We start from the raw sequence: 22,189 nt of genomic DNA, 5'->3' as shown, positions 1-22,189 counted from the left end.
ACCCATCACACCCCACCTGTTCCTAGCAAAGCAGTGCCAATGACTTAGGTGTTAATGGTACCGTCTGGTTATATATGTATAGAATTGTTAACAGCGCACATAAACTCATAATCCATGTTTGATTGTTATGTTGATGTAAAATGTAGCAGGCAAGGTTACTTTACATTATATATTCCATAGGCTACTGCTACATAATACATGTTTGTCATGTATGTAATACATGTATGTAATACATCATTGTCTATAGTGACCCTCTCTCGATCAGTTCATGATGACTCTGCATTTTGATTTGGCTCCCATTCAGATTCTATTTTATTTCTCATGTTCTGCCAGTTGACTTTGATTTGCTGCAGCTCAGTTTGCTGTTGCACTTGTTCCACATACACGATTGAAAGAGCCACAGTTCAAGCACTCTTTTTGAAATTTGGGTTGAAGGGGAATATGCCAGTTTTTTCCCCCTTTGCCCTTTGGAGGACATTTTTTTAATTTTTTAATAACAAATGTAAGTTATATTTTTTTATGGGTTCGTTTCATCCTAAATGTTGAAATCTTCATCTCTTTCATCGTGACATTAGTATTCTGACAGTGGTATTTTTTCTACCTTGTGAGTCTGTGGGTCAGTGTTTGTATATCCGTCTGTGAACAGATATTGTTACCGCGATGCGAGATAGTCACGAAACTTTACAGTTGTATAGTTGACATCAAAATGATCGTTGAATTATACAATCAAAGTCATATGATCAAGGGGAGTGAGGGGGCCATTGGACCCCCAACTTTACGCCCCTGGACCGATTTTGGCATCACAAATCTTTACAGGCGTGTAGTTGAGATCCAGGTGAAGGCCAAGTTCCCCTGGCTCAATTTGACTTCCAATTTGCGGGTGGTGCGATTCCATCGCATCTGGTTCTGTTTGCATTCACAAACATTAAAAAAAATTCATAAACCGCACCCCAACATCCAAGTTTATTATGGCCTACTTCCCAGTATTTAGCATGGGTTAAATGCCTTTAAAAATGTTCAGGGACATTGCGTGTCTTAAACGTACTCGCATAGACCTAATTGTGATTGGTCCATTAGGAGCATCTTGTTTCCTGGATGTATTTTAAAGCCAGATCTCGTTAACCTGGCTGGTGTCACTCACAACATCGGCTTGAAAGGTTTTGGCTTCAAAATAAAAGGGCAAAAATAATGAAGTGATGACATTTCCAAGTGAAAATGACATACACAGTTACATTTTTGAGAGACCATTGGTTCCTGTCATTTATTCACGTTAACGTACCATGGCTGCAGCAAAACAATGTTTCAAGGAGTGATAAAGGATAACATTAGCCTATTTTGAAAACCTAAGCCGGAAGTCCATATGTTTATTCAGGCTAGCTGAAAATGCTACATTCTTCAGCTATTTCCGTGGTAGTTTTGGGGAATATGTCTCTCTGCGAAGTGAGTTTGTTACAAGAGACTGTTTGTAGCAAGCAGTCTAGTTTGTGTCGTCGTTGAAAAACGCGTCTTTATCGTTTCCTCCAAAATAAAAAGGCGACTGCTTCTCCTTCTGGTGCTCAACTGACGGAACGAGAGATGCTGTTGGCAGCATCACGGTGCACGCGGATGTCGTCTGCTCCACGATCATTCCAAATGTCAGCACTTGTCAGTTCATAACAATAGGAGCTTTTTTAGGGATTGAATCAGAAAGTGACATAACTTAACGTAGTTTCTTGTCGTTGACGGTTTGACTGTTGTGTTTTCTAGCTAACAGTATGAGGAGCATAGAAGCATGGGGACATTAGGGGCTCGTCCAGTTACTAAGTTAGGATACATGGCTTTTCTGGTTCTCACGTCTGTGAGGGATTCATTTAGTGCTAGGGATGGGGCACAATTGGTGAGGGAAGATCTTACACACTATTTTCACCATGTGTGTGTACGTGCGCGCGTGTGTCTCTGTTTGTGTGTGTCTCCTTTAGATGATGCCTGCCTGAGGGAACATAATGGACAATGGCAAACCGAGTCGTGTGTTTCGTCCCCAGCGGATCAGTGAATCGTCCAAGGTCAGTGTGTGTGTGTGTGTGTGTGTGTCAGTCAGACTCTGACACACATGAATGTAAACAAGAAGCTGATACTCATCTCCTCCATTGGCCAATTTATTCAATGACTTAAAAAGACACACCAGAATCTCAGCAATCAGGCGTCAATCGTGTGTAAATGTGGATGTCTTTGTGAGTGTTCCATCCACATTTGAGAACACTTAACTTTTATTTTTGCGCAATTTGTTGCAAGAAGCGTTGACACTTCAAGGTACCCCCGTGGAGTTGTCTTGTAAGCAAACACAGTTGTGTTTACATTCAGTGTTTCTCACCAAAACTCATTGTGTGTGTCCTTGACGTCTAATAATTGTATTCATTGCATTATACAATCAACAATACAGGGATCCAGCTTAAAGAAATAAGATGGCTTCTCTCTTTAAGAAATTTAAGTTCTGGAAAATGACCACCCACCTACTCGTCAAATCCATAAACTTTATAAAAGAAGTGGACATAGTCACTGTGACAATACCCATTGGTACGGCCTTTTTTAGAAGCCTCGAGTTTGGCATTTTGGCCATCACCATCTTGGTTTTTTGGAAACCACAATTGACACAAGAGGGTGGAGTCATGTTCAAACACACACTGAATAACAACATTTTTAGGTGGCCAAAAAAAAAAGGCAACTGTGGAAGGGTTAAAGTTCAATGACAAAAACACGGACAACGTCGTTGTAGCAATCACAAGGTAGCCACGCCTCTAAAGCATACCCTGCTTTGTGTTCTACTTTACTCTAAACGGCACCATAACTTGCACTCACGACATCTATCACGCTTCTGTCCATCCTGATTAGAGGGATCCCTCCTCTGTATCTCTCCCTAAGGTTTCTTCCTCTTTTCTCCCCGTTAAAGTTTCTTTTGGGGGGAGTTCTTCCTGTTCCGATGTGAGGGTCCTGGGACAGAGGATGTCGTATGTGTACAGATTGTAAAGCCCTCTGAGGCAAATTTGTGATTAGTGATTTTGGGATTTATTTTGAATTGAATAACTTACAAAATGAACATCATGCTGTATTGAAGAAGACTTGAAACTAGAGATTGAGACCATAAACTCATGTTTACAATGTTTACTGAGGTAATAAATCAAGAGAGAAGTAGAGTCATTTTCTCATAGACTTCTATACAACCAGAGGAGTCGCCCCCTGGTGGACATTAGAGAAAATGCAGATTTAAGGCACTTCCGCATTGGCTTCACTTTTTAGACACAGAGGTTGCCGCCTGAATAAAACCCTCCCTTCCAGCATTATTTATTAAATGCATCAGAGGAGTTGGAGGCTGTAGAGGCGGGGCTATGCAGCATGTTAAGTCAGGACTCGAGGAAAGACTGACTGACTCGTTTCAAAAGAACTAGCCTGAACTGAACTGTCAGATTTAAGCAGAAGATGAACAAACTTAACTGAGCAGAAAATGTTATGCACAGTATGTTTTGTGTGTACTGTTTGAAAAATCTTGCAAACCGCGTTGTGTTGGCAGGTGTTCCACTGGGTGGACCAAGCTGTGGAGGTGTTGCGGGGCCTCGACGAGCAGCGGCAGCACGGACAGTTCTGCGACGTAGTGCTGATGGCGGACAACCAGCGGGTTCCCGCTCACCGAGCCCTGTTGGCCGTCTCCAGCCCGTACTTCCACGCCATGTTCACCCTGGGCATGAGGGAGCAACGCCAGGAGGAGGTAAACGCACCGTAGGACGATGCACCGGGGCACAGACGGACGTTCTCAAATGTCCAACGCCTGATTAACCTCCGCTGTCCTCTTCCTGTCTGCAGGTTGAGCTGGTCGGTGTGTCCTACATCGGTCTGAACGCTGTTGTTGACTTCCTGTACAGCGGAGAGCTGCCATTGGATGGAGGAAATATTGACCATGTGCTGGAAGCTGCCCACCTTGTGCAGGTGAGACACTGTTCAACACATGATAGTAAATGTATAGATGAACTAGGGTGCGTCATCATATTACGCATATGTAAATGATAGAAGTTGAAATTGAACCAGCTGCCATAGATACGCCAAAAAGGGCTGTGGTGAATAATGTTTGTCATTCCTTCATAGTCTTTCAGTTGTATTATCAAGCATTTATTCATGCACATGTACAGATACTACAGTGTCTAAAATAATTTGTATTGAATATACATTTTAAGAAATTTATTTTAAGGCGTTTTATAAAGCACTCATTTCCAAACACTGGGTTGGGCTGGGTTGCCAAATAAATTAGCCCCCATAGTGCTTTATTTAACATTTATATGACCAGTACACCTTTAAGCCACATGAAGGAGCCTTAATGTTCTCATAATTGCAGTCTACTTATAACATTGAACCTAATGAGATAAATCTGCCAAAATGTATTTATTTGGTCTCATTCATAAAGTATTCAACATGTGTATATGTTTTCTATAACACAGGCATTAAACCAACGATCTCTTCTAAATGTCTGGTTTACCTATTTAAGATAATAAAAGGTGACGTGGGAATGGCAGTAAAGATGGTCAGGAACGAAAAATCGCTCTATTTTGATTTGGGCCGCAATGATTTTGTCATATTTAAAAAGTTCCCAGAAAAAAAGTTTTGTAAAAAACATTTAGTAACTGTACACATTTACAGCAGGTTTAAAACAGGTTTGTGGTGCTTTAAAAACGGCTGTGAATATATAATCATATTTGATTATAACTTCTGTATGTTATCATGCGTTAATTAACTGTTTATACGCCACCTAGGAATGCTTTATAGTATGAGGATTTAAAGAACGTCCTGTTAATAACCAGCATGTTATAAAGCAGTGATTCATTGTTTATATAGTGGTTATAAATAATTAATAAGAGGTAAAAATATAGTGTTAATTTGTTTGGAAATAAAAAACAACAACAGTATAATTCCTCATGATGGAAACAAACCAGTTGTTCTTTAACCTCCTGGACCCGAGCGAGCCCCATTTGGGGTTTACGAGATTTTTAATCGAAGAGAGCGTCGTAGAAATTAAAGTTCTTAAAGACATTAAAAAAAGAAATTACATTTTTTTTTTTTTTTTTTTATCGAAAAAAGTCTCCTTAATGTAATCACGTTAACCATTTTACACACTACAAACACCATTATAAACTATTCTACTAACTAACTAAGAAGATTCGCCACAATATCGCCACAGCCGGCAAGACAACAACTCAGAGAATGCTTCGTGAATCTCGGGCATAGCATCTTACCCGGCAAATCACACCGCTAACAACATTAGCATTCCACACAGAGTTCAACGGTAGCTTCCAAATTACTCTCCGTCAAAGCGTTCAGGAGTTACAGCCAACAAGCCACAGAAAGCACAACTCCCACACTGCGAAAATATTATAACTGTATCATACCTTGAGACGGTTTTGAGGGCCAAAACGGTGAAATCCGCAATTATTCCTTATTAGTAATGTGTTCGTCTGCTCAGTAGGTACGTCTGGAACTTAAAATGGAGTTTCTCCATTCATCTGAGCCAAAATGGTGGTCAGAATGCCGGCGGCGAATCATACAGGGGCTTGGGGCTTGGGGGCTGACCGCTGCACGGTTTTGGAGTTTTATTGGCTCAAACTTCTGTCAATCACTTCATGAAACACACGAGTGTGTTCGTTTTGAGCACCTGGAGCTAATGAGATGTCACATGACAAGATCCACCAACCACAGGCTGAGCAAGGGCTCCAGACAAACAGACAGAGACATCCAGGAGAGATATGACACGTCAAAATGGGTCAAAATGGGTCAAAATGGGTCAGAATGGGTCAGAATTATGCCAAAATGATGCCAAACAGCTCTGTTAGGATAGATTGTACAATATGAGTGACAAATAAAGTGAAATATATAATTATAAAGTATATAAAATGAGAATTTCGCATGTTTTTTTTTAGATAAACACCTATAATTGGGGTTTGCTTCACTTTATTTACACCAAATCTTTTTGTGAGGTTCCTGCACCCTTTGTGCTATGAATTGGGAATGTTTTTAGGCTAGCCAGGGCCTTATTTAATAAATTACAGTGCTTTTTCTTCAGACGAACTTGGGAATTTTCCCTGTTTGCTGTGTTCAGTCTTCAGCTACTATTAACCAGTAACATATACACAATATTTACTCATCTCATCAAATCTCACAATCCCTAGTGTTATTCAAGCATCAACATTTTTAAAATAGACCTTGTAGTTACAGAATTGTAGTCTCTTTTGTATGGGTTACAATTTTCGAGAAAAGGCCTAAAAAAAGGCTTAGGGTCCAAAAGGTTTTAAGGGGACATGTGAAATGTAAAAATCCTGCTGCTGTTCAGGTGTGGCGAGCGGTGGATTTCTGCTGCCAGTACCTGGAGAGGGAGGTGAGCGAGGACAACTACCTGTACCTGCAGGAGCTGGCCCAGCTCTACAGCCTGGAGCGACTCGACACCTTCATCGACCGCTTTGTCCTTGCGCGCTTCGCCACGCTCTCCCTCACTCCAGACTTCCTCCGCAACACCCCGCCACACAAACTCGCGTCCTACCTCGCTAGTGGCCAGGTAAATGCTGCACTGCTTGTTCAGATGTTGACACTGTAAGTTTATTCTTGACCTTTGGGGGCAAAGATTTACAAGACGCCGCTCCTCTCTTCGTCGTCAGGTCCAGCATGACGGTGAGCAGGAGCTTTTCCAGGCCGCCCTGCGGTGGCTAGGCGAGGCCCCCGAGCGGACGGCCCACGCCACGCAGCTCCTCTCCAACGTCCGCTTCCCCCTGATGCCGGTGGGGGAGCTGGCGGACCGGGTGCTGCCGGCGCTGCGGGCCCTTCCGACGAAGGAGGCCGGCTGCGAGGCCCTGGTGGAGGAAGCCCTGGCGTACCACGCCAGGCCCAGCGCCCAGCCGCTCCTGCAAACAGGACGCACCACGCTGAGGGGGGGAGCAGAGCGGCTGCTGCTGATCGGAGGAGAGGTACAGACCAAGCAGCAAACTCAAGGCTTCAAAACGGCAGTCCACAAACCAAAGAGTGACTACGTCCACATCTTAGATATAGACTATGTATATAGTCTATATATGTATATAGTCTATATACATATATAGACTTCACAGGTGATTGCTCACCTGTGATAACGATGACTTACATTTTTTGAGACTACAATGTAGCTATTTACAGTTAATCTGTTATTAGTCCACAAAGTAGACTCTTATATGACAAGGTGTTATCCTCTTGACATTTTTGGTTAATTTGTTTTTGCTTGAAAATGAGTATATGAATATTTGTCACTTTCTGTGCTGACTTGAAACCTGAGTCAGACTTTAGCTGCAGAAATAAAGACTTGCTGTGCTTTCAAATACCCATACTACCATACTATTTAGTGTGCCGGAAACAGATTGTCACAATGCATAGAATGTCAAAAAATACCAGGATGTTCTACAATGTCCGGTAGCCCGCTTTTCAGGCTGTTCTGACCTTTGCCTAGCAGACGTATGAGCAACAAGGTCAAGTTCAAGGTGTCATGTTATGAGGATGTATGTCCCAATTGAATGCATACCGGATGCCTCAGTACCTACTTTATTAGGGCAACTGCAGTATGAACTAAACGTAAAAAAGGCAAAGTATGCAAATTGGAATGCAGCTTTGATTCCCTAAAAACTTGACTAATTGTGTCTCAAGTTGTGACCTTGTAATATCTCATAACCATTAAACAAATAGACAGTGACTGGCACACTTTTTTGCTTTTTAATAACCATGCCTGATCGCTTAACCCTCCTCTCTTTTTACTCCTCAAGGTGTCGGAACGTGGCGAGGAGCTGAGCGCCAATGTTTGCCGGCTGGACGGTGAAACAGGGATCTGGGAGGTGGAAACCGAGCTGCCGGCCAAGCGGAGCCACCACTGCCTGGCAGTGCTGGGGGGCTTCATCTTTACTGCCGGGGGAAGCTTGTCCAGGGACAACGGCGGAGATGCCGCCTGCAACCTGCTGTACAGATACGACCCCCGCCACAACCAGTGGGCCAGGGTACTGTGAGAAATGTACATTTCTGTAGAGAGTAAAGGAGGCGTCCCCATGGTTCTCTTATGTTTGTTGGCGCTTGTCTTTTATCAGCCAAGTCGCCCACGCACAGTGACGGTGTGATGCTTTTTTTTCCAGGGCGCCCCGATGAATGAGCGGCGAGTGGATTTTTACCTGGTGGCAGTGGGAGACTGCCTGATCGCCGTGGGTGGGAGGAACGACGCCGGAGCGTTGTCCTCTGTGGAGGTGTACTGTCCCACTGAGGATTGCTGGTCCTACGTGGCAGGACTGCCCCGGTAGGGACACGTGTTGCCACTGGGTTTGCTGTTTTATGGGGACATTTCTCTGACGGCTGGGTATGCCGTGAAGTTTGGCATTTATGGTCCCCTGAGAATGTATCATAAAGAACATAGAACATTTGTCTTTCCTAGGTCCACTTACGGCCACGCTGGAACAGTCCACCGCGGTGTAGTCTACATCTCAGGTGGTCACGACTACCAGATCGGCCCATACCGCCGCGACGTGCTGAGCTTCGATCCATCACGGGACAGCGAGGTGTGGGTGGAGTGCCGGGCCATGTCCCTGGCGAGGGGCTGGCACTGCATGGCCTCCCCTAACCACCTCATCTACGCCATCGGGGGCAGCGACGACCACGAGGACACCACGGAGCGCTTCGACATCCTTCAGGTGGAGTCTTACGACCCATGCAGCGGCCAGTGGACGCGGGTGGCGCCGCTGCTGCTGCCCAACAGCGAGGCGGGGCTTGCGGTGTGGGTGGGGAGGATCTACGTGCTCGGAGGCTACAGCTGGGAGAGCATGGTGTTCTCCAGGGCCACTCAGGTGTACGACCCTGACGAGGGCTCATGGTCCAGAGGACCCGACCTGCCGAAATGTATCGCAGGGGCCTCGGCATGCGTCTGCACAGTGAAGCCCTCACCATCATCACCCTCTTCGGAGATGAAGAAGATAGGACAAAGGATGAAAGGAAGATTACACCCCACGTAGCAGCGGTAATGAAGAACTCTCTTTGTCCAAAAATATTTCTGATAAATCTTTTTAATAGAAGAAACATATTTTGTTATGTCCCTTACACGGGTATCAGAATCATGTTCTGGGGCAGTGCAGCGTCACAAAGGCAGAGAGGTGGCAATAACTGTCACCACTGAATTAACTACTTTTTTGGTTAAGAACTTATGATTAGTAAGGGGGATGGGAGAGAAAAGAAGAATTCACTCTGCTTTCATTTATAAATCTCCTACAAGACCTAAAGTTGAGTTACACACTGCATACCTGAGTATTAACACTGTATAGGCAGATATATGGGCTAGGTGACTGTCGTGGTAGGCCAGAATTTCCACCTTGCGGTTATATGCCTCCCCCCAACCAGTCAAGTAGCAGTTTACATCCATGTCTGTCCAAATCACTTTTTCCAAATTTTCATGTTAGAAATTGTCACAATTAGATATGAATTCTTGAGTTATGGCCAAAAATGTGTTGCTTGAGGTCAAAGGAACCTTTGACCACCAAATTTGAATTAGTTTAATCTTCTGTGCTAGTGGACGTCTGTGTCAAATATGAAGAAATGCCCTCCAGGTGTTCCTGAGGTATCACATTCACGAAAACATGGAATGGACGGACATTCCGGCCACGACTGAAGCGTTGTGGAGGCATAAAAATCCGAAGAGTCCCTCATAATCATCATTCTGGCTCCAAGGTTAATCGGCTTTGCAGGACTAAAAGTGATGGAATTGACAAAGATACATTGTTACCGCTTCCTCTGGAGTACAGAAATAGATTAATTTGAATGATCTCACAGAAATACGAAACGCCAGCGACCTCTTAAATGTAAATTACATTTCAGCAAAAAACATCACAAATGTAACTTCACCAGTACTCAACATCTCAGGGTTAAGGTCCTGTGTTGTTGACCCATCCACCTCAACCACTCACCGATCATACTACATCACTACATCTGACCGTTGCGTAGTCACGTAGATTTCATTTGCGTGTCAACCACAAAAAAGGATCCTGATTGACTTTCCATTGGCATTGTTCCGTGGTGACACAGTGTGTGCCACCACCATGTGATGCGCCGTTAATGGGTCATGTCATGTGTTTGTGTATATGAAGAGATTTGTTTGTACTCTGTTGGACACCAAAGCGCAAATACATTAAATGAAATTAAATGTTTCATCCAGCAAAACTACCTTAACTCACATAATAGAGTGTATGTAAAAAAAAAAAACATATTGTAACAAAAAAAGTTTTTTCTGAATTATTTGCTGGACTGTGCATTTTTGTTGAATTGTCTTTAATTAAAATGCAGCTGTTAACACAAACATAGTTTTTCGTTCATGACACAAAAACATTAGAAAATTAGGCACCCCACTTTTCAGAGCTGATGGACGAACTGATATTTGTGAAGTCACATTCATGAGATTTGTCTTCACATTCTATCTTGAGTATTATGCAAACAAGGCACTGATGAATCACAGCATGTAATACTGATACTGTGTGTAGACTGCATGTAGCCGGTCTTGAGTCTCGTTGGTTGTCATGGTATTAGTAGATCCAGTGTGCCGTGTCTTCTCCTCATACGAACGGGTAGTACGGATGAGACTTGACTCTGAGAAACAGAACAGGCATCACTGTGAGAACAGCGGCACTTTGCAGAACCTTTTTGCTGTGTGTCCACTTACTCTTCGAGCATGCAGGCCCTCCACCCTCGGTGCAGTCCTCTCAGTGCTCTCATGTCTTCTTCAGTCAGACTGAAGTCAAAGATCTGCACAAACATCGAAACTGATTTGGACAAATGGATTTTACAGACAACTATACCGATTTTATTTTGCAGTGTATATATACCAGCCTTTCTAAGGGGAAATACATTATGTTGAGTCGAATGATGATACAACGCTGGCAGTATGCATCGTGAGAAGAGGGACTTTTTAGTATTCTGAAATTTTGTATGGGTTTGTTTAGCCACGCTAGCAGCATGGTTTACATGATCACGGAAGGACACTGGGTGTGCTAGCTAGCTATGCTAATTCTTGTCTAATTTAGTGGTCTGATAAACGGTGTGGTCAGTAAATCCAAGTACAAACAAAAAGACAAGATGAGATGTATTCATAATTTATGAAACTGGTCAATAGTTATCTTGTGCAGGCTATGTGAGAACATCATTACGCTGCTAGCAGCAATGGATGTTGAAATGTTTTGCTAGAAGCTAGCTTGTTAGCTTAGTTAAGATTGAGTTGGTGCAAATTACTTACGTTAATGTAAGACAAAAACAATTAGTTTAGTTAGCTTAGTTTGTCCCTACATGTGTCATTGAAATTCACAAATATTGGTGAAATGATTTTAAGAATTTGAAAAAAAGTGAGTGTAATCATGGGCTATTTAAAACTGATGCATAGCCACTGATTTGACACAAACAGTACAATAAAATGACTGTGCACATTTTTTTTTTATAAAAATGAAGCAATTACTGGGTGTTCTCATCCAATATAAACCAATGATCTACGTAGACAGTTAAGTCAGATTGTATAGAAGTCTATGAGAAAGTGACTCTACTTCTCTCTTGATTTATTACCTCAGTAAACATTGTAAACATGAGTTTATGGTCTCAATCTCTAGTTTCAAGTCTTCTTCAATACAGCATGATGTTCATTTAGTAAATGATGGTCCATTTAGAGTCAAATAGACCATAAAGTGGAGTATGCGTTAAGTCGGGCTTACTGTGATTGACAGGTTGCTGTCAGCCGTATACGGTGTCTCCACGTCACTCCTTCGCATTCCAAATATAATTGGTTGCAAAAAAACAACATGGCGATGGCGAAATTGCCGCACTCAAGGCTTCTAAACGGCAGTCCACAAACCAATGGGCTACGTCGCGATGACTACGTCCACTTGTTATCTCTAGACTATGGTTGGACCACAACTTGTAGGAGCAAGTTGCAGACGAAAGACTGAACAATGTCTAATGATCGCACCATTGTCATAAAAATACAATTCTTAGGAGTGAGCCTGAGCGACGGAAACCGTAAGAGGAAGAGGTGTTACCTTTGTATTCTCAAGGATGCGATGAGGCTTGTCACTCTTAGGGATGACTGCAATACCCTGCTGCACATGGTACCTCAGCAACACCTGGGGGAGTACCACTGTTACTAACAAAGTAATACACACACACACACACACACACTTAGACCACAGTAGACTACGCTGACCTGTGCAGGGCTGCGTCTGTGCTTCTTGGCTATATCTGCTACGACTGGGTCCTCCAGGAGCTTGTGCGGATCAAGGACTCCTCTGAACCTGAGATAGGCGAGATACAAAAGACCAGAGCACAGGATTGCACTATGCAGACAAAAGGCCGTTCAAAGCACTTTACAAGGGCAAAAAATATATATTTAACATTAACATAAGACTTTAAGAATGCATCACAATTGCATTCAAAAGACATTGAAAACAAAAACAGAAAGGGAAGTAAATAAGTAGTTGAAAATTAGATAGAAATTCATTCAGATGACACGAGGGTTCTGGATACATCGTAACGTACACATCAAATACAAACCACTGTGAAAAGCTTCCATGAGGAGGTGCAAGGAGGCTTTTTTGAGATAGAAACAAAATGCTAAACTTTTCTGATTGACTGTCAGCAGTTATAAGGGAGGAGTTTTGCTCCAGGAAACTCTACAATGTCAGTGTAACATTGCAAAGCAATTAATTCTGTTTTGGAAAAAGCTAAATAATTGTCTTTATCACATTTGTTTTCATTTAATTATTAAAGCGAATGCATGAATGAAAAGGAAATGTGTGTTCCCTTTATTTTATAATTTACTGTTGTTTTTGTTGTTGTTTTTTAACCTAGACTTCATGTCCAAGGTTGATCCTATTTGTAAATAAAGAGATGGAAACAGCTCCATTTATCTGAAATCTATGGAGTGAAGATGACAAAGGGTTGGTTATAAGATGACAGATACCTTTGTGTACAATAAACAAATCCTGAGTAAACTGACTTGTTTACAAGCTCTACTTTGGTTGTAACTGTGCAATACGAACTAACACAAAGTTGATCTAAATAAATGTGTCCTCTTTGGGGCAAACTATGCTAACAAATTGAATCGAATTTGGATCACAAAATGATCTCCGAGCAAAGTCAGTCTGAGTCAGTGGAGTGTATGAGGGATACTTACATCTCTGGGGGTCTCTGCGGCGAGCCAAAGGGACTGTAGGCAGTCAGGGCGATGCTCTTTGATTTACAGAACTCTATCATCTCTGTCTGCACCAGGTAGGGATGGAGCTCAATCTATGGATGATATAACACCAAACAAAAGCTGAATAACTATGCACAACCTGTCATTCATTACATTATGTTGAAATATGGAAGTTGCATCATTGCGTGATAAAGTGATTACAGCACATAATTACAGCACATAATTACATTGTACAAACACATCCGCACATAATTACATTGCACGAACATATTCTCACATAATTACATTGCACGACCACATCCTCACATTACATTGCACGAACACATTCTCACATCATGACATTGCATGAACAGATCCTCACATCAATACATTGCACGACCACATCCTCACATCATTACATTGCACGAACACATTCTCACATCATGACATTGCACGAACACATCCTCACATCATTACATTGCACGAACACATCATCCTATCATTACATTGTATTAACTCATCCTTACATAATTACATTTCATTAACACATTTCCAATTAATTCTGTTGCATGAACTCATGTATATGGTGTCATCTAACATCGTAAATATCTATTCTTGACATCATTCATCATGTAATGCAATATGTTGACATCAGTTGAATGATATTTAATAATGTCATAGATGAATATTCTGGATTCTTTGCTGTTGAAATGTTTTTTTCATCTCTTATCTTGATATCATATGATGAATTACAATGCCATATGATCACAACATACAAAACTGTATCACATCATTGTGAGACCCATTGTCCGGTGTCATTATATGGCATCATTGTTTGATACTATGTTGCTCATATCGTCACTCACTTTGTACTTGTACCAAAATGTGGGACATGGGTCCATACTTATAAGGTGTGAAGGTATAAGGAAATAGGAATAGGAATGTACAGACTTTCCTCCACTTACGTCACTAAAGGAGCTACATTTGCAGTACCTGGTTGACAGCTGGGGGCACCCTGCACAGAGCAAGAAGTCTCTCCAGCTGCAGGATGCTGAAGTTGGACACACCGATGCTTTTCACCTTCCCTGAGGCTTGCAGGGCTTCCATCCCCTGCAAACACAACATTTGCATCGTCTCTCCATCTCAGTGTTCTGTTTTTCTGCATTTTGGGTTGAGTCAGATTACTTCCCCCGTAACGCATCTTACCCTCCAGACGTCCACATAGTCTGTGTCAGAGGTCAGCATCGTTCCGTCCTTCTTTGGGAAAAGGTCGTCACCCATTTTCTAGGAAGAAATGTAAAGGTAAAAGTCAAACAGATGCTTCTATGAAATGGCATGTTTCATTTTCCTGACATAATTATAATTACTCCCTTCGAAAGATATTAAGCGAATTTAGAGAAACATAAAGAACCACAAAATACTCATTGAATTAAGGGATATTTTTTATATTGGCAATGTATAAAATGATAAAATTACTATATTATAGGTAAACGGGTTGTTCAAATTGACAAAAATAACAAACAAATTAACACTGTGTGCTCCGTTAACAGCATACAGTTGCAGTTTTTGATCGCAGTGTAAATGTTGTTTTTAAAAGGCTAAATGGCAACAAATATAGATTGAAGCCGAATTAGATGAGAACATGTTGTGAATTTTGGAAAATATTACATCTATATTTAAAATAAATTGTTGACCCTTGGACTTTAAACTGAGACAATTAAGTTCTCTTTAAACATGCGAGGCACCATGGCACAGACCTCCACAGACGGCACGCAAGTTACGAGCAGTGTTCTCTGAAAAAATGTCGATTTTCAAGATCTCCTTTTTCTAAAGTGTTTAAAAACAAATAGTTCGCATTTGTAAATTTGGATATTATGCTTAACCTTTAGGCCAACAGGGAAATGCACAAGGTAAAGATCCAGGTAGTCCAGCTGGAGATCATTCAGGGACTTATTCAGGCATTCTGGGATGTCCTCTGGGGCATGATGGGTACACCACAGCTATATAAAAAAAAGGTACAGGACAGGAGGGTTAACAGAAAATAAAAGTATCCAAGTATACAAAATAATGTCAGCTAGTTCTGTTAAAGGTTCTCTATACCATAATATGAGCATGGCAGCAAACAACTATTTGCTGTGTAAAGCTCCTCTGTGCTTTATTAGTGCATGTGAGCTAGCCAGTGCTGTGCACTGAGACTATACGGCGGTTACCGCTGATAACGTCGTTGCAGAAATGTAGCACCCACCCACCGGTTCCCCCTCAGGTAAACACTGTTAGCTATTTCATATTCAACACCTGTAAAGTCAGAATTCAGATTTCAAACTTCTTCCTCAAGATTTTAAACTTCATTTTTTTTCTGAGATTGAACTTAGAATTCGGACTTTGATGAAGCCTGTGGCCGTGCTTCAGTTTGTTTCCCAGTGTCTCTTGAGTCTCCTTCTACCTTTTGTTCCCTACTCCTCTTATCTTCCATAACCAATCAGTTCTCACTCTCAACTTGTCAAATACCATCGACACATGGAGGTCCTTTAGTGGTTAATATTAGCCGACGGTAGGGATGGGTATATTGATTTTATCCATCCATCCGTACTCATATCGATACTGCTTACCACTTCAGTTCCTTATTGATACTCTTGTCGGTTCTTGTAAGAAAAAAAAGACAATTAATTAAGAAAACAATGAATATTGCCTCTATTATTCTTGTATATATATAAATATATACAAATAGTCTTTCTTGAGCAGCAATACAAGAAGTTCCAAAATCTTTCAAATACATTTGCAGTTTAACAATTATGATTATCTTTCATTTATGAAACTATTCTTATTATCAAACTCCGTATGGCATCTTAAACGTTACCTGCCGTGGACAAGGATGGATGGCTGCTCGCCAAACAGTAGAAAACTGCATTTTTCCAGATGTTCTGCTTGTTGGCTTGTTGTTCAGCTTTTTACTGTAAATAAATCTGTAATCAATTCTGACTGTATAGTCAGAGTTTTGACTTTGTGGCCCTAATCCTCTTCCGTAGGCAACATAAAAATAAATTAAAAAATATTTATATATATATATATCAGTTGTGTAAACAAATACTGTATAATTCCCCCTCCTCATGTTGATCACCGGCATTGCTGCAACACTTGTTGCACCACCCACCTTACTGACGATGAACATGTCCTGGCGCCTGATGACACCCTGCTGTATCTTGGAGCGCAGAGCCTTGCCGATATCAACCTCATTTTTGTAGCTGTGAGCGGTGTCTATGTGACGATAGCCAGCCGCAATGGCAGCCTCCACCGCACCCTGGACCGAGGTGCGGGGAAGATGAGAGGACTGCAAGAAGCAAAACAAATTATAAAATAGGCCCACCTTCACCACTATCTGCCATATTAAAGTTAAGAAACAGTTATATACTGTGAAGAATTTAAGTATTAAAAGCATTATTTAGTAGAATTAATAGCACCCCTAGTGGTGAATAAAAGTGTCACAAGAATAAAAGGTCACAATGTATTAAAGGTCACAATATGTTTACTTTAGAGGGTATTATATGTTTACAGTAAATGTACCTATAGAAGTGTTAAACCATAAAAGTATAATCTTTGAAAGTATTAAACCAAAAGTATAGCCACTGTATGTATTAAACACTGTAAAGAGTAGTCAAGAGGGAGAGAGAGGGGTTTGAGTGAGGCTTTCCAGAAGATGATCGTATGAGGTGATAAGCAGAGAATCGACAGCACCGAGTCATCAGGGAGCGGTCAGCAGGAAGGATGAAACCAGGAGGGGGCTAATGGATTTCGGCCAATCACTGAAGCTGATAGACATTTTCAAACAATAAGACGCTGTATTTTCAGGCCAAAGATCAGATCACTTGGGACCTTCGGACAGATAACTAGCCTTTGCTGGACTGTGTGGGGGAATTTCATTTGATCTCTGTTTCATGAAACATATTTCTATCGATAGTGTAATTCAGTTTGCAACTGTTTTAGTTTCTGTTAATTATTAAATACTTTTTGATCATAACTTGAGCCAGTTGAGTTTTTTGGCACGGCTGGGAGACATGCGGTATGAAGGCAAATCACTGTCAAAATCCGAGAGTGCAAATGAGATCCATGCGCACGTGGAAATCAAACAGCCGCGTGCCTATTTTACTTTGACGAGCGCTTTTATATCACTCTGCGAGCAAAAGTCTGTCTTGCGCGAGCAAAATTCAATCTTGCGCGAGCAAAAGTCGTTCGCGAAACTTAAACCTGCTCGCTCGCGAGTAGATTTTCTTTTTGACAGTAAGTGGGCGGACCCAGTCTCCATTGTATCTCTACATCTAATTGGTTACAATCCTTGTCTTTGGATAAACCGGATATCACTGACACAGACGTCAGGGGGAGATTTTCAGATTGCACTACAGGTCAGGGGCAAATAATGTACATTTTACTGCACGGGTACTTTTACTTTCTGCACTCAAAGTACATTTTGCTGATAATAACATACTTGACTAAGGTTTTGAATGCAGGTATTTTACTCGTAGTGGATTATTGTTTCATCAGTATGGTATTAGTACGTTTACTGCAGTGAGGATCTGAATACTTTTTCATCCACTAACTACTTGTCAGTGATTTAACAGTTAATATACAAACAGTGGTCCCTAATCTTGGCTCCAGATCTTTGAGCAGATCCAAATTGTTGCTCATATTATATACAACTACATTATATCTCTTCTGTAAACACAACAGTATGATTAAATATGATCGCATCATGTTTTAATCAATTAAGATAAAAGAGTGTCTCAAACACACATTGTCTGTAATAGAATGATGGAGTGAATTCAAACCAATCTGAGCAACTTGACTTTAACACATTTGTAATTATTGTATTTAACAACGCTATTAACATCATTTGTATTTCATCAGCCTCTACAGTCTGAAAGGTTTACAGCTGTCAGACAAATGTAAAACATCCTGAGATGTAGTGGAGTACAGTAGTGTTTAGTGGCGGATTGAGAACCACCTCTAACAGACCTGGCGTCTATCCGTGATATCCGGTCTATCCAAAGACGAGCATTGTAACCAATTAGATGTAGAGATACAATGGAGACTGGGTCCGCCCACTTACTGACAAAAAGAAAAACTACTCGCGAGCGAGCAGCTAAAAGACTCACGAGCGAGCAGGTTTAAGCTTCACGAGCGACTTTTGCTCGCGCGAGAGTGAATTTTGCTCGCGTAGTGATGTAAAAGTGCTCGTCAAAGTAAAATACGCGCGCGGCTGTTTTATTTTCGCGCGCGCATGGATCTCATTTGTGCTCTCGGATTTTGACAGTGATTTGCCTTCACAAACGGGCGTCTGCGTTAACAGGTGACTCAGCCGAATGCGTTGTTGTTGCTCATAGAGATGCCAACTGTTGTAAACACCAACAGAACACGTAGGTGTCCTCTTAAAAGCCTTTAATTTAAAATATCTGTTTATTATCCACGCCAACTCTTTACGTGAGTTACTCCGAGCAACCACGGATACTTTCGACTTAAATTCAAAAGTTAACATGGTCGCTGGTTAATCTGAAACACCTGTTCCTGTGAAATCTTATGTAGAATTCTGAAGAACTTGACTCCGCTGTTAGAATATCAATACTGACAACCGAACATGCAACAACCAGACATTTTGATGCTGGTAAAACTTTGAATTAAATGTTGAAAGTGCAAACTCGTCAATTTCCAAGTCCGTCACATGATGCCATTGGACCCAAAAGACTTTCCCCAGATACTTACATTGGGGAAGAGATGTCTGTAACCCTTTCTTCAATAAAAAAAAAGGAATAAATTCTTTATGTGGAAGTCAAACTTTTTTTGCTTCATGTGCCACTGAGCAACTTTCTAAATGGGGCGCCACCTCCCAACGTCCAGGGCCCTATTCCTCGTACGTGGTTGAACTAAGTCGATCAAATGTCCTATTATCCAGCTTAAGTTAACTCGATGATTGACATCAGGCTATCTCGGTTCCTCAAAGGCTGATCAAACACTCTCGTTAATTTGAACCAGATGTCAGTCATCAGGATCGTTGCGCGTGTCCGTCCTACTTCAAAAGGGGGAAGCGTCGATCACCGAAACCATGATTTTCTAACAGTACAACAGCAAATAAACGCAAAGAAAGAGCCTCTTTTTTCTCTGCTGACGAGCAGGAGATGATCATGAACGCATATGAGGAATTCAAGACCATAATCATGGCGAAATCTAACGCTGCGAGGGCTAGACGAGAAGCATGGCAAAATATCGTAGACTTCGTTAAATGCGCAAGTGTTGGGAAAATGTATAGGCTAATTTTAAGAGCCTCATCACCCCAATCAATCACATGATATTTCTTTAAATGTGCCTGCTGGCAGTAGGCTTAATGGAATGCATCATCCAATGAGATCTATAGCGACAATAATTATATCAACTCTTTCAGAATAAGTAGATAAAAACAAGCCCAAAGAGTATCTAACTGATACGAATTAATAGATACTGATGAGGATATATGTAGGTGTATGCACGTATGTATCATGTACTATATATATATGTGTGTATATACATGTATGTGTAGATTACCATATAGAATAGGAGTTTGAATATGCGTTTGTGAATCTGTGTATGGGCGGATCAGTATGTGTGTATTATTCATAATAAGCAGTAAAAATAAATTGTGTGTGATTCTCTCTATTCGTATCATGAGTCCACCTTAATCATGTTCTACAACAATGATATCTATGGTGTACTAATAATACTGTCATATCATTATGAGTGCTTTCAACCATCATGTAGTTCAACCAGCCATCAAGAGGACACGGGAGCAAGTAAACACTAAGCACACAAACATTATTCAGAATGGTGATCAATACAACATGTGCCATGGTGATGTAATGAACACATCCATAAGTTTATTAAGCGCCAAATAAACTTTATGAACAGCACGGCATGCAGCGGCTTTCCCGATGTTCTCCGCGTCACCGACACTGTACAAACATGAACCACTCGCAACAAAGCGCAAGGCTGTGATACAGACCGTGAGACAGTAGATGGCGTGTGGTGTTCAATGAACGGCTCGAGAAGGTCTTTAAATAAATGATTCCTTGTCGGCAGAATCGATAGCGCTCGTACAGGAAGTCATCATGATGTGATAACGGATCTTGGCGATCTCGAAGAACTCTCTCCCTATAAAACGCTAATCTGACTAATATCGCTTCCTCATCGATGGGATCTCTGAGGAAGGGAGCTGACACTTTTTTCCGGGGGAGTGGCAGCTTATCCAGCGGATCTAGCTCAAGCCTGCTCTGGAGCAGGTTCAGGCTTATGGATGTGTTGCTATGGTGATTTTTCCAAACTTGCTTCGAGGAACCGAAAAGCCTCACTTATGTAATCTCATCCTGGAAATTATCCAGCTAACTCAGTTAGCCACGTACGAGGAATAGGGCCCAGTTCTCTTTATACATCAATGGTTGGGATGTGTAGGCAGCCAATGAGGGAGCTTGCCATTTGACCTTGAGGCGGGCAAATAATCTGCCTATCAGAAGCCGGTATTTTCAATTGCCTCCCATGGCAGACTTCTTTCGGTAAATACTCCTATACCTAAAATGCATGCATTTGCAACACATAAACAAAGAATCAAATAGAGTACCTTCCATGTCCCAAGACCCAAAACTGGCATCCGTGTGCCATCGTTCAGCTCTACGGACCTGGCCACCTGTGAGTCCTCCATGGAGCAGGCGGCAGCAAAAAGCAACAAAACGAGGAACTCGGCACACACTCGGTGCACACACTCGGTGCACACACTCGGTGCACACACTCGTACACTGTCGGGGCTGTCCTCTTCCTCTTTTTCCCCTCAAACTGCAAATGCTGAGTCAACGTCCTTCCTCTTTCATTGTTGATTTTACTTTTCTGTCTGACCTGTGTCTTTCCTTCTCTTTCTCTTTCTCTCTCCTATTTCTGCTTTATCAGTCCAGTGGTTAATTATTGGACAACACACAAAGTACTTCACCACCATGTCTTTAAGTGAGGAGGGAGGAGCATGTTACAAAGGTCACTCTTCTAATATGGGTAGCAGTGCACACACACACACACACACACACACACACACACACACACACATAAACACACAGAAAGGCCAGGTCGCACTGTAAGTAAAGAAATCTGCTGTAATGTTTCCAGTTCAACTTTAGATGGCGATCTTGTATCACTGCACTGAAATGCTGTCGATTTGTAAGAGAAATATTTTATAATTTGAACGATAGAAGTCTCACAATCTTCAAATATAATAAGCCATATTAGACATAGGGATACATAATAACGTCAAAAAAGAACTTTATCCAGGTTTTGTATGGTGTGTGGGTCTATACATACTGGAACAACATTTCATTTTTCAGTTGTTATTTTATGGTGGCCTTAAAGGACTTCTAGGTATTTAAATGGAGGTTGCTCACAAGCATTGCAATTCCTTTTATGTTAATTAATATAGCATAAGTATAAATTATGATGTTTAATCTCAAAACTTCTCCCTTTTAATGCTTTTAATTTGAAGAAAAAAACAACTGCCCCAGGTTTGTGGTGATGTGATTATTGAAAATATGCTCGATAAAGGCGTCCTACATTATTACCCATCCTCCTGATGATCTGTCATGCAGAGGGGCCCTGTGTCATGATATGTGTGTCATGTATCATAACACTTTCCATTCCAGTTATCAACGAACAAGACAAACATACTGCCTCTTTGAGGATGTACAGTATAGTTACATGCTAACATTAACAAGCTCACAGAGACAATGCTAATATGCTGTTGTTTAGCAGCTGCAATGTTTACCGTGTTTACTATCTTAGTTTTGTGCGCCAATGTCTTATAATTACCACTTAACACAAAGTACGGCTGAGGCTGTTGGGAATGTCAGAGGTTTTGCGGGTATTTGGTCAATTACCAAAAATGTTTGCCTGCTGATGCAACTTGATCAAAAGTTAGAGGATCACCAGAGT

At 41.5% G+C, this 22,189-nt stretch overlaps 2 protein-coding genes across 2 annotated transcripts; one reads left to right on the top strand and one right to left on the bottom strand.

The window, feature by feature from the left end:
* The first annotated feature begins 1,419 nt into the window (after nt 1–1,419).
* On the top strand, nt 1,420–10,129 carry klhl36 (kelch-like family member 36). The gene is made up of 9 exons (XM_079163234.1): nt 1,420–1,634; nt 1,959–2,042; nt 3,545–3,739; nt 3,835–3,957; nt 6,347–6,568; nt 6,669–6,974; nt 7,794–8,021; nt 8,154–8,311; nt 8,447–10,129. The coding sequence occupies exons 2-9, from the start codon at nt 1,983–1,985 to the stop codon at nt 9,018–9,020; spliced, it is 1,866 nt and encodes a 621-aa protein (XP_079019360.1). The 5' UTR covers nt 1,420–1,634; nt 1,959–1,982; the 3' UTR covers nt 9,021–10,129.
* A 178-nt stretch (nt 10,130–10,307) lies between these two features.
* On the bottom strand, nt 10,308–21,150 carry LOC306698764 (aldo-keto reductase family 1 member B1). The gene is made up of 10 exons (XM_079163235.1): nt 20,841–21,150; nt 16,359–16,535; nt 15,091–15,207; nt 14,414–14,491; nt 14,201–14,317; nt 13,208–13,320; nt 12,239–12,326; nt 12,075–12,158; nt 10,715–10,797; nt 10,308–10,641 (listed from the first exon to the last, which is right to left on the bottom strand). The coding sequence occupies exons 1-10, from the start codon at nt 20,919–20,921 to the stop codon at nt 10,608–10,610; spliced, it is 972 nt and encodes a 323-aa protein (XP_079019361.1). The 5' UTR covers nt 20,922–21,150; the 3' UTR covers nt 10,308–10,607.
* Between the last annotated feature and the right edge of the window lie 1,039 nt (nt 21,151–22,189).

This window comes from Pholis gunnellus, assembly GCF_910591455.1.
Source record: "Pholis gunnellus genome assembly, chromosome: 7".
In the NCBI taxonomy this organism is placed as follows: Eukaryota; Metazoa; Chordata; class Actinopteri; order Perciformes; family Pholidae; genus Pholis; species Pholis gunnellus.
Note: the sequence above shows the minus strand (reverse complement) of the source record. Positions and strands in the feature narration are given on the sequence as shown.